Below are 15,130 nucleotides of genomic sequence, written 5' to 3'. Positions count from 1 at the left end.
TCAAAAAAATTTTAAATTAACATCAGTTTCAGTCTATGCTGGAATGTATTAACTCTTTATCAGACTAAATAAATCACACCGTGTAGCAAAATTAACAACGCTTGCAATTATTGTAATAATAATTCTAATAGGATTAGTACTGAATTAATCTTGTGAACATTCCGTAATTATTAGTAAGCGCTGTAGTGCTGACACGATACAAGTGTGAGAAAGTACAATAAACACGCGCATCAGAGCCCGAACTGTAAGATCTCAACATTTTGTTCGTTTAGAATTAAAACATCCTGATACTCAACTTGTCCGGGCTGGGCTGCCACAACCCCCACCCCCGTCACGTTTTACGTCGCAGACCTGCCTCGTCGCCTTTAAACCTCAATTCGCATGCACATTGGTCGCGTTCAAGGCTTACATATCTCAATCATACAGGGTAAAGGTCACAGGGTGTTGATGAGGTCTCTGTTTGGGAGGAGATCTGTGAGGCACATTACTCGATCCGCCGCCAGCTCGTACGCGAGTGCGCTGCAGAGGAAAGGAAGGAAGGAAGCCTCCGTGTGCGATCGCTCCCCGTAGTAGACTTAATAGCATTACGTATTTCCACGTCTGCTGTGGCCACACCGTACGGGACGTGCAGCGCCGCTTTATCTCTGAATGAACCCGCAGACAGAGAAAACACCTTTTATTTGCCTCTCGTTGTGTAATTCACCTAACCATCTTTGAAGATTTCTTATTTATCCGTCCGACATACAGCAGTTGAGGGTCTCGTTAAGGGAGAGCTTCTGCATCGAGCGCGAGGCAGGCGACAGTCCTGGCCTGGGTGACAGTCCATGGGCTTATTACCACTTGAGTATCTTAAGGGTCTTTTTGAGTTTAGCATGCATTACTACTAAAATGGGACGTATTAGGTCAAGGAAATTATGTGCATTTATTCCACTTCCACCAAATATGCAAAGGCATCTGTACAGAGAAACTTTAACTTCAGCGTCGCCTGAAGCAATTTGGCAATTAATTTATATGTTTAAGTATACTTTTCAAATAAAAACCGATTTAGTTGATTATTATTTATTATTGTCGTTGTTATTAATGTATTGCGCTAAGTCGTACCGAGGCGTGGTCAGTGGTGTTAACCTGGTGTCGGGTAACCGTATAGTCCTATGTAGATAACATAAAAAATGCTTCAGTCCACGGTAAAATATTCTTGAAACTATCGGTTTACGACACCTGGCATACCGTTATAGGCACTGCCCTCCTTCCCCATCCCAAACTAGAGTATAAGGTCACAGTGAATTTAAAGGTGGACTGGTGCCATGCCATAACTTTCTTTAAACCTCTTTATATTGAGTAATCTCAGCCTCAGAAAACATTCACTCAATTGATAGGACCAATATCTTTTAAATACAAATTTGTATTTCAGTTAAATAGTGAATAAGGACTAAAAGCACATTCCGACAAAACGGGTCCTGGGAACCCGACACAAAACTATCAAGATATGAAGCTGGCGTTGAGACTCTGGCAAAATTTTAAAAAGCATATTAATGAGATAAAGGGACTACTTTAGGTGACCAAACAAGCATATTGGCCCCACAGTTTTATTTATTTATATATATATATATATATATATATATATATATATATATATATATATATATATATATATATATATAATGTATGTACAGTATAGGAGGGTGCAGGGTGAGTGGACCCTAAGATGAACCTGCACTTCATCCTTGTGACCAATGCTAAAAGAACGAACCATGCAATCAAAAATGAATTAAGCAGGTGTAAAAATCTACTGTTACTTTATTTCCTTTTTATTTTTTAAGGCTTCACTCCACCTAACTGATATTACTCCAAATTAAGAACACACTATAAATAATCAGCTGTTTTGTTTTACCAATACAGTATATAATCAAGATTATATGTCTCGATCGTGTTTTGAGACTTTGCCAAAAAATCCAAGCTACTCACATCACATTAATAACAGTACACTCCTAAAATAAACGGCTCTCTTGTGATAACACAGTTTCATAGATAGATAGATAGATAGATAGATAGATAGATAGATACTTTGGTTGGGTAAACGTATGAATTACGGAATTCGTTCCAGCCCTGATTTTAGGTAGCATTTAGTTCAGTGCTGCCTCTTAGGTTCAACTGGTCGGTATTTACGTGAACGTCTTTCACGAGTAAATCTGTTAATATTCTTTTTCTTCTTGTTCTCCGATTTTTAGCATTTAATTAGGATTGTCAAGAGTCTTTAAACAGGGTGAGTGAGCATTGTCGCCTCATCCAGGGCTGGTTAGCTGCCTTGCACCCGTGGCTGCCGGAAAAGAATCTGGCCCATGATGACCCTAAATTGGCTTAAGTGGGATTGCGAATGATAGGTTGTGTTATACACAGGCCCCATTCCCGGTGTAAGTTAATATACGCAATAATATTAAATTACAGGTATTGAATTCATTACTACTAAAGCGTAAGTGCCACATAGGAAAGAATCAGAAGTACATCCGCCCGTGTGTTTGCTAAGTCCTTTAACGTTAACGACGGTCCAAGATGACATAATGAGGAAGAGTTTGCCCCAAGCTAGTGTGTCATAACTAAGGTTCTGTGCCCATCGCTGCACGTTACGAAAGTGCAGATGTGTCCACGCAGTGCTGTGTCGGAATCGATGCATTTCGTTGTCCGTGCAAAGCCCTGACAGGTCTCGCAGCACTGAGCAGCCTTCCCCGTTCACCTGTACACATAAATGGGCAGGCTTTAGGACCCGGTGTGCGCGATATTTCTCTCGAGCTTCTGCAGACTGAAACTGGCAATGTGGGAACATTGCGGGGAAAAAAACAAAATTCACCCCGGATTTATTCTACTTTGAAAACGTCTTAGAGGCACAAACCGGAAGGCAGCTTAGACAGAAGAGTCGTCCCCCTCTTTCCGTACCAGTTGGTACGACACTTGAGCAACCCGAAATATTTCGTGATCTCGCTCTCTGGTGGGGAAGGTAAGAGTGCCGTAGGATTGCCATTGCTAATAACAAAAGAGGCAATGCTGGCGAGCCGAGGGGCATTTAAAGGGGCTGCAATTTCCGAGAGGGCACGGGTACTCGTGTGCTTTAACTTTTTTGTACTATTTAACGCCTGTTTTGCTAGTCTGGTCATTCTCTTATTGCGCCCTCCGAATTGTGTTTAGTCATTAAATGCATACGTTATTGCTACAACACCGGCATTTGGGTGAGGTTCCGAAAACTACGAAATCACTTGCGTGTCCTGATTGGTATTTATTGTGCTCTCCTCTCTTTAGACAGCTTGTGCTTTGCGAGCTGTAGGTCATGTGTGTCTCGTTTCCTTATTTTGTTGCCGGAGTTTGCACCTTTACCGGACAGGTGCGGATGCAAAGGACTACGGGTGGTTAGCAGCAGACAACCAAATCTCCTTTCCTATAATATGACCCGGCAAATGGCATTGACGTTTTATTTTTAGCGCATCGCCGCTTCAACTGTCCATAGCCAGTACACCCAAGAAGTGCGAGAGTTGCTTTGGAGCTGTACTGACTGGAGTGACGGTTGCTGCCGGGTCACGTTCACTCGTAAGGGGAACTTTTGTGTAGCTGGGTTACACGATTCTGTATATTTTCTCTCTAACGATGATGTCTTTGAGCTATTTACGTTTGGTCTCTGTTTGATCGGCTTTCGCGCACTGCCATGTTTCGCTCCGATTTGAATCTCGATGCCTTGGCCCAAAATGTTTTCTAGAGCTATAGTTTTGCAGAAATACTAAGAGAGACGAGGTGAAGTGTATGACTCCTGTGAATGTGCGTGCTTGTAAATGTCATGTCTGCCACTGCGACCCCGCGTCGGGCGAGCGGATATATAATCTTTCCGGGATGCGATGGTTGAGATCTCCCGAACGTGGAACTGGAATTTTATTCGAGGTTGTCTTCCATCGTACTTGTGTACATTTGTGTGATTTCACCAAGCACAGCTTTGTCCCAAGCTGTTTAGTTATACCCCCCCAGCATACACACACCTCACCCCCCCCCCCCCTCCACACACACACACACACCCCGCAACACCACAAACAGACAGGCACGCACACACACACACTGCTAGGGCAGCCACAGAAGTAGCGGCACCCTTTGGACAATTGTTAATGCAGGGCACCCAGCCGCTGTGGCGCTGCTCGGGCTGACTCCGTGCGCTCTCTGTCGGCCAGCGATGTCGGGATAAGCCGATGCGCTGCGATCTGCAGTCTGATCTGTTGTACAGTCGCAACGACACCAGAGGAAGTGGATCTACATTCAGTCGGGCGGCCCGGAGCACGACGATATCCCCATGAGCAACAGTAAAGACGAGGTGTGTACTTGTGTCGTGCGAATCAATGTACTGCCTTTCTGGACAGACCGCGTCTAAAGCTATTTGATTTTGTTCACGTTACTTCCACTGGTTGCTTTTGCGTCATCTTGCGATTGCTAAAATAATCCCTCACCCGTCTTGAGAAATAGGTCACCATTTGTTGAGAAAACGTTGGTTTATCTGCAATAAGAAAATGATACTTCCCATGTTGGCATTTTCGCAACATCGCCCAGGTAGCAGCGTTTGTTTCCAGCGCGGCCACGTTTTCTTTTCAAAGAAAGCAGGACTTCGCCGACAGTACTGGGTAACGCCGTGCGATGCGCCCGAAACTTAATCGCATGTTAAAAAAAGGCAACATCCATGATGATTTGGTTATTAGACACAGTCTGTGAGGACGGGCAGAACCAACAACGTGCGACGTGAGCAAATCTGCGGTCACCTCTGTCTGCCTGTCATCACGTGCAGCTTGTCAACAATAACACAAAAGTAGAACAAACGAGGGCATAATCGAGCTCTGCTTGCACCCTTTTTGTTGTCGCGTGCAGTTTGTCACTTTACCAGAAAAGAGAAACAAGTGCCACACGTGACCCAGCCCTTTCGATATCTCTTTACTCATTCGACTTGACGTACTGTACAGTACAGTATGTGCTGTGATGCCGTGACCCCCACATCAGGCTTTCTCCCGGCGACGAATACGAGAAAATCGTGAGGCCCGTTTATGAAGTACACGCACAGGCCGGAGACGTGCTGTCAGTTACGTCCGGCGACGCTTCGTCGGCCTGGTATGCGTGGGTGCGCCGATGGCTGCGCGTCCCGACCCGTGTCGAGTCCCGACTTCTGAACACTCCTGCTGTGACAGGCAATGACATCGTCTTCCCTGAATGGGGAATGCGAGGCAGACGATGGTATGTTACTGTCGTCATGGAAGAACATGATTCGCTTCAAAAGCCGAAACTCCGAAATTGAATGGGCAGGAACGTCAAAAGAAGTCACTTAGCGAACATGAGCAAATTCCATCTTGTGAATGTCAAAATGGGAAAGTGAGAAAATGAGCAAATAAGAGCCAGCACGATGGTGAAAGTAGAAAACCAGAAACGGAATAGGGAAATTGAACAGAACAAAAAAATAAACGACAAATAAGAAGCTGTTAAATCTGAAGGGACGAGAAACCGAATAACTGAAAATAACATGTTGACAATGTGAAAAATGTTATTTAAGACCAAGTGGTGAAAAGGCACTGAACAAAAACCGTATGGTTAATAATAAAAAAGAAAAAAAGCAGAAATAACAAAAATTAGAAAAAGAAGTAATGCACAGGGTAAATATAAGGTGAAAAAAGGACACACGTTGAGAGGAAAAAAACTAGCAAGAGATACTTGAACAAATAGTAAATAAAAATGGAGTCATTAATAAACCCTGCATGACAGTGGAAAAGTATAGAGGCTGAAAAAGAGGAATTAAGAATCAGTAAAACGAGGAAATGGTAAATGAGAAAATGGGCAAATAGGATATACATAGAAAAAAATGGAGAAAAAGCTGTAAATGTCTGTATAGATAATACTTTTATGTAAAGTTACAAACATTTGACAGGTTCATAGTAGGGCCGTTTCTGTATTTGTACAGCTGAAATCCCGATGAACTGTGAGAGTCACAGAGTGATGCGCTGCACATGGACAGCACAAGACCACCAAGAGACTCTCTCTATCTCTCTGTCTGTCTGTCTCTCTGTCTGCCTGCCTTTCTGTCTGTCTGTCTGTCTGTCTAGTTTAATTTTTCTGGTCAGTATAATCCCCAGAATGTGGCAGTGCTAGATTTACATCATGAGTGCTTTGCAAAGTTTTGACATCTACTAAAGTTCTACATTAATCAAAATGAATAAATAACAAAATAAAACGAAGAAAGCGTTAGTTTAATTAAATCAGAAAGATTTCAGCAAGATGTATTTTGACACTTTTGATTTATAACTTATCCCAAAGTCAGCTTTAGTTAAAAATGCTTTCAATCTGTTCATTGTTATATTTTCAAGTTGTGTATACAGTCAAATTTACATTGTTATATTTTCAAGTCGTGTATACAGTCAAATTTAATTTTTTTCATTGCATGCCTTCAATACACAATGGATACAAAAATTTACATCAAAGGCGACATATAAATATAATAGTAAAATTAATATTAGAAACTCATATCAGCATTGCTCCTGCAGTTGACAACATGTTCAACTGTTGAGTAACCTTTTCAACTGTTGAGTAACCTTAGGACCTGAAAACTCACCCTGGATCTATGTATACATTTTCTGAACTCATTTATTCCATTACAGCGCTTGTCCTGGCAACACAGACATCAGTCCTAGATGAGATGTATATTCATCAGTGAAGACACCTGCACAGCCAGATTTTAGATTGCCCAGTTTATATAGCATGCAGTGCATACAGGATTCATTCTAGGTACTGGGAGAAATTTCACAGACCTAGATGGAAGATGTGTTTATACAAATAGTGCCCAGGCCTAGGGTTGAACCCAAGGTACTGCAGCTGTTTAGCAGTATCACCCACCACTGTGCCACCCATGCTTTTTTTAAGCCTTTTTTTTGTGTTTATGTAAGATTTAAGAGAGCATGAGCCTATGTTGGCAGCAGTGGATGGTACAGGAGCCATTCTTGCGTAGGAAGCTAATATATTACAGGATGCAGTCACATGTGTACCCACATTCACTCATGTTCAGTGGATTCAGATTTCCCAATTAATGTATGGTTTTAGGACAGGTTGATTCTAATTGGGTTTCCTCAACCCATGTTTTGAGTTTTAGAGTGGAAGTCCTTAGGCACTAGACCACATGTGAGGTTAGTGAAATTAGAAACATTAAATGAGAAATTGGGCAAATGAGAGACAGTAAACAGAAAACATGAATAAGATGTGAATTTTAGGTGAATAAGGGGCAGAAATGATGCAAGTAGTTGATGTATGGCATTATCTGGGAATTAAACATACAAAACTTATTTAATGTATTGCAACACTTGGCTAGACCAGTTCTGAATTGTGTAGGGCTGAACCTACTCTGGCGGTAGCATGTGAAAGGTAGGGACTAACCTGGGCAGGCTGTAGCAGTGAAAGGAAAGTGCTGAAAAATAATTAATATATTGGTGAGGAAGAATCTGGGCTAATAGGAAACTGGGCCACCATCTACTAAAAGAATATTTGGGAAATATACAAAACACATTCAAACAGGGACCAGAGAGAGAGAAAGTATGTAGAAATAAGGAGCTATATGGTTTAGATAGCAGCTAAGGCAAACAGAGGGCTATCATCAGAAAGCGTGGAGTAAGAAACTGTGAATGAGAAAGACTGGCAAAAGGAAATGGTGAATTAGAACCTGGATGGGTAGAAGATGATGAATGAGAAATGAATAAGAAAGGGCTAATGAGAAACAGCTGCTGTCAAGGCATATTTATCTTAGCCAAATATGTGCTTGGCTTGTCCATGCACCTTCCCTAGTGACAAGCTGACAACGCTAACTTTAACATCATAATATGAAATGTTGCCTTTACTCAGTTGTTCTTCTCACATGTGGTGGGATGAAATAAGCTAAAAAGCCAAAAAACAGCTGTATTAACATGTGATGCATACTACATGCAGAGCCTAAATATTGAATATTTATTATGCTCAGCTATACAATATCTGAATTGTTTTCTTTGCCTAGTCAGAGTTTCTCCAAATCTATAACCACTTACATCAAAAACTCAATGTTTGCTCTTTTTTATGAGCAATTGTAGTGGGTCACAAAACTTAATATAAAACCATAAAGTACATATTTTACCTTGCCTTTGCTGTTATTATTCTTTGTGTATAGGTTGTCAGCATCAATAAGAAACAAAATAAAGCTAAGGTATGATTGCTGCACTTGTTCAGGGAGCCAAATAAATGAAATAAACTCTGCTGTCTGTAAACATTCTTTTAACACATGGCAGTTTCAAATGTTCATTTTCCTAAACCATATTGTGAAAGGCTGAAATAGATGTTTTCCAAAGATTCACCATCTTTTGGGGGACTGCTGACTTTAAGGCTTTTGCTTCATGGTACCTCAGACACAAATTCATATCCAGGCTCAAAGATTTCTCTTCTACGTTCTGTTAGTGTGAAACGTCTTGTACAACATATAGTATAAGTTATTTTGGAGCCATTGTGTGTCTTTTTTGAGAATATTTGTACCCCTCTAGGGATTTTTGTGTCAGACTGAGCCATGAAGTGAGTCTGAAAACAGATGGTTGACTTGTTCTTGTACAGAATTTAATTGTGTAAGGAAACTGTAGTGAATATCTATCTGTTCATAATTAAACACATTTAATCCAGTTCAGGGTGGTGGTGTTAGAAGCTATTATGGCAGGTTCAGGCATAAGGCAGGAACTAAACCTCCATGCGGTACCAAAAAGATATGGAGTATCTTATAAAGGTTTACATAGGTGTAATAGAGCTGTTTGTTTCTTTAAGGTTCTTATTTTGCTTGGGATTCGTGCAGGTCAGTGATCATCCCAACATCTATTAACTGTATCTGGTCACTTCTTTTACACATAACACAATTACGTCAAATGTTTACAAATAAACTTATTTTTTAGTCCGTTGGATCTTTGGCTGGCTCATGGGTGAATTGTCCCAAGAAGTATGTGACACAAAATATTATGAGTGAATATATTGTGTAAAGAAGCCTTCCCTGTTTTTCATTTTCAGTTCGTTTTCAGTTTTTTGTTTTATTAGTGGCTTCAAATTAAAATTTCATTATTTAGCTGAAACAATTCTGTACAATTTCCTTTGTCATTGCCTGGAATATCTTACTTTAGACCCTCATGAATTTGCTTATGATGAAAGCTTACGTGGTTGACTTCCACTTGCTTATTAATATGAGTCAAATCCTGTTACATCAAATACAGAAGTAACTACATTTTCAGAATAATTAATACTTTTGTTGGCCTGGACAAATGCTCATACAACATCATGTTTAACAGATTTCATTTTAACAAAACGTAGATTTCAGTATAATGAAGGTATTTTTTTATTGACCAAAAATGGCCTCTGTAGATAATAATGTGATGCAATAAATAATTAATGCCACACCTGTACTTTCTACTTGTCTCGGGAAACCTGCAACAGGCTGTCTCTTTCTTGTTAGACCAAAAGAAAGTGACCGTCTGTTGTGAAATTTCTGGTCTCGGACAGTCACAGCGAGGCTCTGCAGGAGTGTAGGTGCGGCATCATGCAGATATAACCAAATTCTGAGTCAGTGTTCATCTGAGTATGTGCGTGGGTAGTTGTGTTGGGTGCGAATACTGTACTGTTCAAGTTTTATAGTGCATCTCAAAGTTTTCGTTGCGATAAACAAAAAAGTGAAAAACGGGATCAGTTTACGGAGAAAAAAAAAGTTCCTTCTAACATCTCATTTTCATTTTGTATTCATACCTGTTATTTCTATAAAAAAAGTTACATCTAACGTCTCATTTTCAAATCAAATATTTTGTGCTGTTTAAGAAGTTCTGTTTTTTTATGCAGGTATTGTCAAGCTTGGGTCACAGAGTTGTACAAGAAACAGGAAGGTGAGTCCAGGTTTCCAAGGAAAACACAGGTACTTTATTACTGTATAGATAAGGCAGGTACAGTTTCAAGACTTCATTCAAAATACGAACTATTACTTCAGTACTCAAGCACACGAGATAGGAGCCATGACACAGGGTCAGTGATACTGCTTTAGCTCCCATCTTCAGCTTAGAAGAACACAAGCAGCTCGGAATCACTGCTGTGGCAGATCAGGGGCCTCATGTATAACGCAGTGCGTAGAACTCACACTATAACATGGCGTAAGCACAAAAGCAGAAATGTTCGTACGCACAAAAAAATCCAGATGCATAAATCTGTGCCAACGCCAACTTCCACGTTCTTCTACATAAATCCCGGTCAGCATGAAAGTAATGCACGTGCACTCGCCTGCTGTCCCACCCCAACTCCTCCCAGAATTACGCCTCTTTGAATATGCAAATCAATATAAATAGCCCTTAAGTTCAGCCTTCTGTGAAAAGACAATGGCAAAAGCACGAAGGAAAATAGAAGAATTTCAGCGAATACCATGTGGAGGCAAGGAAAAATATACTATTTGCTGGTTTAAACAGTGGTGTAAACAACAAAAGGAAGTTGATCGAGTGACATAGCGTGTCGGAGAAACTCGAAAGCTCAAGTTCACAAAGTCACACAGTGCCCAAAATAAAAAAGAAGTTGTCACATATCAAAGTCGCCGTGAAAAGGCAAGTCGTAGCCCACCATCTGAGTGTCATATGAAAGCTTATTAGGGTACAGCGAAAAAAAAAAGGCACACAGTGGGGAAAAAAGCACAAAATGTCAACTTTAATCTCGAAATTTCCACTTTAATCACGTAGTTTATTTTGTCATTAAAGTAGAACATCATAAACTTCATCTTAAAATCATTTAATTTACTAGTTTCTCAAATCCCATCATAACTAAAGTAGCACGTTAAATGCTTTGTTTTGTATTTGATCTTCTATGTGCTCTATGTGTGTGTGAATCACTATGTGCTTCCGGGCTTTCTCTTCCTCTGACAGGACACAGATTCCATTACATTCGTAATATTACAGCTCTCTGAATAATTAAAATATTGAGATGTATACGTGATATCATTTTCATGATGACAGGAGTTAAAGCATGTTATTAAACATGGGAACACGGTGGCACAGTGATTGTTCATGTCTCACGCAAGATGCTTACTGCACTGTGCGTGACCTTCAATGAAATTCTTTATTGTAGCAGTACTGTCTCTTTCAAACGTACTAACCCCCAATTCCTGTCCTTACTTTTCTTTCTCCAAATAGCCAATCGCCACACAATCAGCTCTGTAATAGATGTTAAGCCATCTGTAAGCTTAGAACTCTGATTCTTCAAAACTTTTAAGGAATACTAAAATATCTTCGTAATACATGTTTAATTATTCTATCCATCTGTCCTGCCAGTGTCGTGCCAGCCCCAGCAAGAATGTAGTGCAAGGCAGGAACAATCCTTGAACGTGGCGCCAGATCCTTGCTAGCGCTGCGACACCGTGTCCTCACATGTTTAATTATTTACAATATAGATTATTTAAATGAAGTTACAATTTTATCTGTATAATATAATAAACATATTTTGCTGCATTTCATCTTAAAAATGATATCGTCATCATATGTAAATACACGCTTTATAAAGTGGCTCAGGTTGTGCAATATTATAACTGTATCGCAAGTTTACAGTGAGGTAATTGTACTTATAAGTACAAACAGTTCTACAAGGAGCACTTGATTGACTGATTGAGTGCATTTATAGTTCTTGGGATGAAACTGTTTCTGAACTGTGAGGTCCGCACAGGAAAGGCTTTGAAGTGTTCGCCGTGTGAGAGCAGTTCAATAGACAGCATGGCTGAGGCAGCATGTGCTTGATGCTGTATACCGATGCTGTATAATTCTCTTTCCGATCAGCTGCTGTAGATCTATGATTCCCCACTCAGATATAGTGTTATAAATACTCCAAGTGGTGCAGTGAGAGTAATATGGAAAAAGATGATCCGCTCTGGCAACCCTTAACGGGAGCAGCTGAAAGAAGAAGAAGAAGGTGCAGTGAGAGTAACAAAGCTAAAGCAGATATGGTATTTGGAATACTTTGGCTATTCCCTGGACCATTATATTATTACAGGGTAATTATAATCAGATGCCTTAAACTAATAAACAATATGCAGTTAGTTTCAGTGTATATGATAAAGCCGTGTTAGGGATGTGGATCTAAAAAAGAAAGGGTAACCACACAGGAACAGTAGCACTGCTTTGATGCTGGGTGCCGTCAGTTTGCAAAACCAAGCGGAGAACTTGCGTAAACCAGGGTCGGAGCTACTGTGAAAATGTGCATGGCTTTACGCCAAGTTTAGGTTTTATACATTGCGATTTGAGCGTGGAAATGTTCATACACAACATTTTTGTGCGTATACACTGTTTATACATGAAGCCCCAGGAGAGTGCGAGGAAATACAGTTCAAAGCCCAGTGTTAAATGTTTTAAACATCGTGTGCCAAGCATGTTACATGGTAAGCCTGATCATGCAGAGGATAACCAATTTCTTCGCCCTTGGTTTACTGTTTACCAGATGTAGCAGAGCAGCTATGGAGCTGTTCTTGAGCCCCTTCCATTAGAGATGGTGAATTGCCGGCAACCCCTGTCACAATTGTATACATATTTTCCACACATTCTTTATAACAAAATATTTTTATGGTCCCATGAATTTTGTTACAATGGGACTCCACCTGTCTAGTGTAGGATATGACTTTCATTCTAGTGATATCTTTGGTTGATTATCTCTGTTGCTTCTTTTTACATACTGCTGTATTACAAAGAAATTTGCAGAACAATATATGGAGACATGTGGCATATACTAGTTGGGGCACATAAAAGTAGCCCTGTGCATGGCAAGGTGCCCCACCCTGGTTCAGCAGCAGCACACATAGTCTGGTAAAACAAGTGGGAAGTCCCCATTCACATTTTGCTTTGTTTTGTTTTCTGTATGTGTGCTGTAGAGAAGACATGTCATATTCATTGGAGCAGACTGGTATGATTATGGAGCTGTATGTTCACACAGGCTTCATCAAGTTGACACATAAGAGATTCATGTAACAATATCCTGTTCCAAGCAGGGGTGGATCTACTATGAAACTAATGAAGCTTAAACTTCAGGGCCTAAGAGGCAACTTTAGTCCACGTTTCTTAAAAATTTTGTTGTGTCTACTGTATGAGAAGGGGTTTTTAAAAAATAATAATATAGTGTATTTCAATATATAATAATAGTCAAAATAAAAATCTGAAGATTATTGAAGCCGTAAACAAAGAAATGTTCGATTCAAAGATGATTAATTCTTAATATATTCTAAAATAATAATAAATAATTTAAAACACTATTAACATTTATGACAGCAAGTCAAATTTTTATTAAAATTAGTTATGTTAGGCTAGCCATAATTGAAAAAAATTGAAGCATATTTCAATTCTTGCAGTCATTGTAAAGGGCAACATTTCGGTAATCTTTTAGTTACACAAATAATCTTAGAAAAACCTTCAAATATACTAAACATCCATCCATCCATTTTCCAACCCGCTGAATCCGAACACAGGGTCACGGGGGTCTGCTGGAGCCAATCCCAGCCAACACAGGGCACAAGGCAGGGAACCAATCCCGGGCAGGGTGCCAACCCACCGCAGGACACACACAAACACACCAAGCACACACTAGGGCCAATTTAGAATCACCAATCCACCTAACCTGCATGTCTTTGGACTGTGGGAGGAAACCGGAGTACCCGGAGGAAACCCACGCAGACACGGGGAGAACATGCAAACTCCACGCAGGGTGGACCCGGGAAGCGAACCCGGGTCTCCTAACTGCGAGGCAGCAGTGCTACCACTGCGCCACCGTGCTGCCCTATACTAAACATATAATATTAAAATAAATAATAACAGTTTTACCAATGTACTTAGGTCAAAGTCTGAGATGTACTGATTTTTATTTAAATTTGTGGTGAGTTGTCATGGAATAACAGTTGAAGGAGAGAATGGTGGTTACCCAGACTTCATTGCTGGTTGCGCAGGGGCCTCTTTTAGGCTGGCTGGGTGCGCCTGCAGATGCCACTGCTACGCAAGCGGTGTACCATTTATACTTGTGCGCGTACTTTACGTAAGTCTGGAGAATTCTACCGGACGGCTTCACTGTGTTGTGAATTGCCTGAAACATCCATTAAATTAATTCCTAGGACACCTTGCTGCAATATCTCTGAAAAAGATGGATGTTTAATGATTACATCCATCAATCCAGGGACGCTCACGATGCTTGCTGTAATGGGCGACAGAAACAATCCCTGGTCTGGGAATCATCTCATTGCAAGGTGATAAGTACACACATACACAAGAGTCATTTTAGCATCACCACATCTACAAAACTTGGATAAACCAGAGCACACTGTGAAAACCCACCAGGAAAATATGCAAACTCCAGGCAGGGACCACCAGGGACGTGACTCCCTACTGCGAGGCAGCAGCACTACCGCTCCATTACCATGCAGCCCCGATGTGTAATTATTAAATAATTCAATTGAAGTTGATGATTTATCTGTAAAATGTAACATACATGCTTTAACACATTTCATCATGAAAGTAATATCAAGTATAAATCAGGATGCTAAATGTGCAGAGAGTTGGAATATCATAAATTGAATGCGTTCTGTGTAGCAATCACTGCCTGCTGCTGCCGTCAGTGCAGGAGGAAAACCTAGAAACAAGTAGTGATTAACAAGTGGATCAGTTTTAAGATGATGTTTACAATGTTCTACTTTAATAACAAAATAAACTACAAGATTATAGTTAAATTTTCCAGTTTAATCACAAAATACTTTTTTTTCGGGACGTGTCCCTAAATTTTTTTTTCTCCATGGCTCAAATACACTTCGTGTCATAATGATGGGGAATATGCAACACTTGTATTGCCTGTGCGAGAAATAGAGGAAGAAAACCACCAGGAATACATTTGTATGTCAGCATTTAAATATGATGATTTGCTTCACTACATCGAACCATTCATCAAACATCGAAGTACACACATTGATCCTGTAGGATCTGCAAAGTGGCTTGTTGTCACATGTTGATAGTGCTGACAGAGACTCTGACGTTGCATTCCAACTTGAACACACTGCGCCCCCTGATTTTTTTGTGGTACTGCAATATGCACAAGA

At 40.3% G+C, this 15,130-nt stretch overlaps 1 protein-coding gene across 3 annotated transcripts in view; it reads left to right on the top strand.

Annotated features, from left to right (window-relative positions):
* The first annotated feature begins 2,798 nt into the window (after positions 1-2,798).
* The window catches only part of bcorl1 (BCL6 corepressor-like 1), a 149,767-nt gene continuing 137,435 nt past the window's right edge, over positions 2,799-15,130 (top strand). Inside the window, exons 1-2 of one of the 3 annotated variants that reach the window (XM_051935067.1) lie at positions 2,799-2,992; positions 9,880-9,923. Coding sequence is in view for 1 of the 3 variants with exons in the window: in XM_051935065.1 (XP_051791025.1) it covers positions 4,322-4,342; positions 9,880-9,923 (65 nt within the window). In the remaining 2 variants the exon portion in view is untranslated. Of the gene's footprint in view, positions 2,993-4,154; positions 4,343-9,879; positions 9,924-15,130 lie in introns of those variants that run through there. The other 2 variants (XM_051935065.1, XM_028815896.2) reach the window with 2 other exon arrangements.

The sequence above is a fragment of the Erpetoichthys calabaricus genome, chromosome 12 (genome assembly GCF_900747795.2).
Source record: "Erpetoichthys calabaricus chromosome 12, fErpCal1.3, whole genome shotgun sequence".
Classification (NCBI taxonomy): Eukaryota; Metazoa; Chordata; class Cladistia; order Polypteriformes; family Polypteridae; genus Erpetoichthys; species Erpetoichthys calabaricus.
Note: the sequence above shows the minus strand (reverse complement) of the source record. Positions and strands in the feature narration are given on the sequence as shown.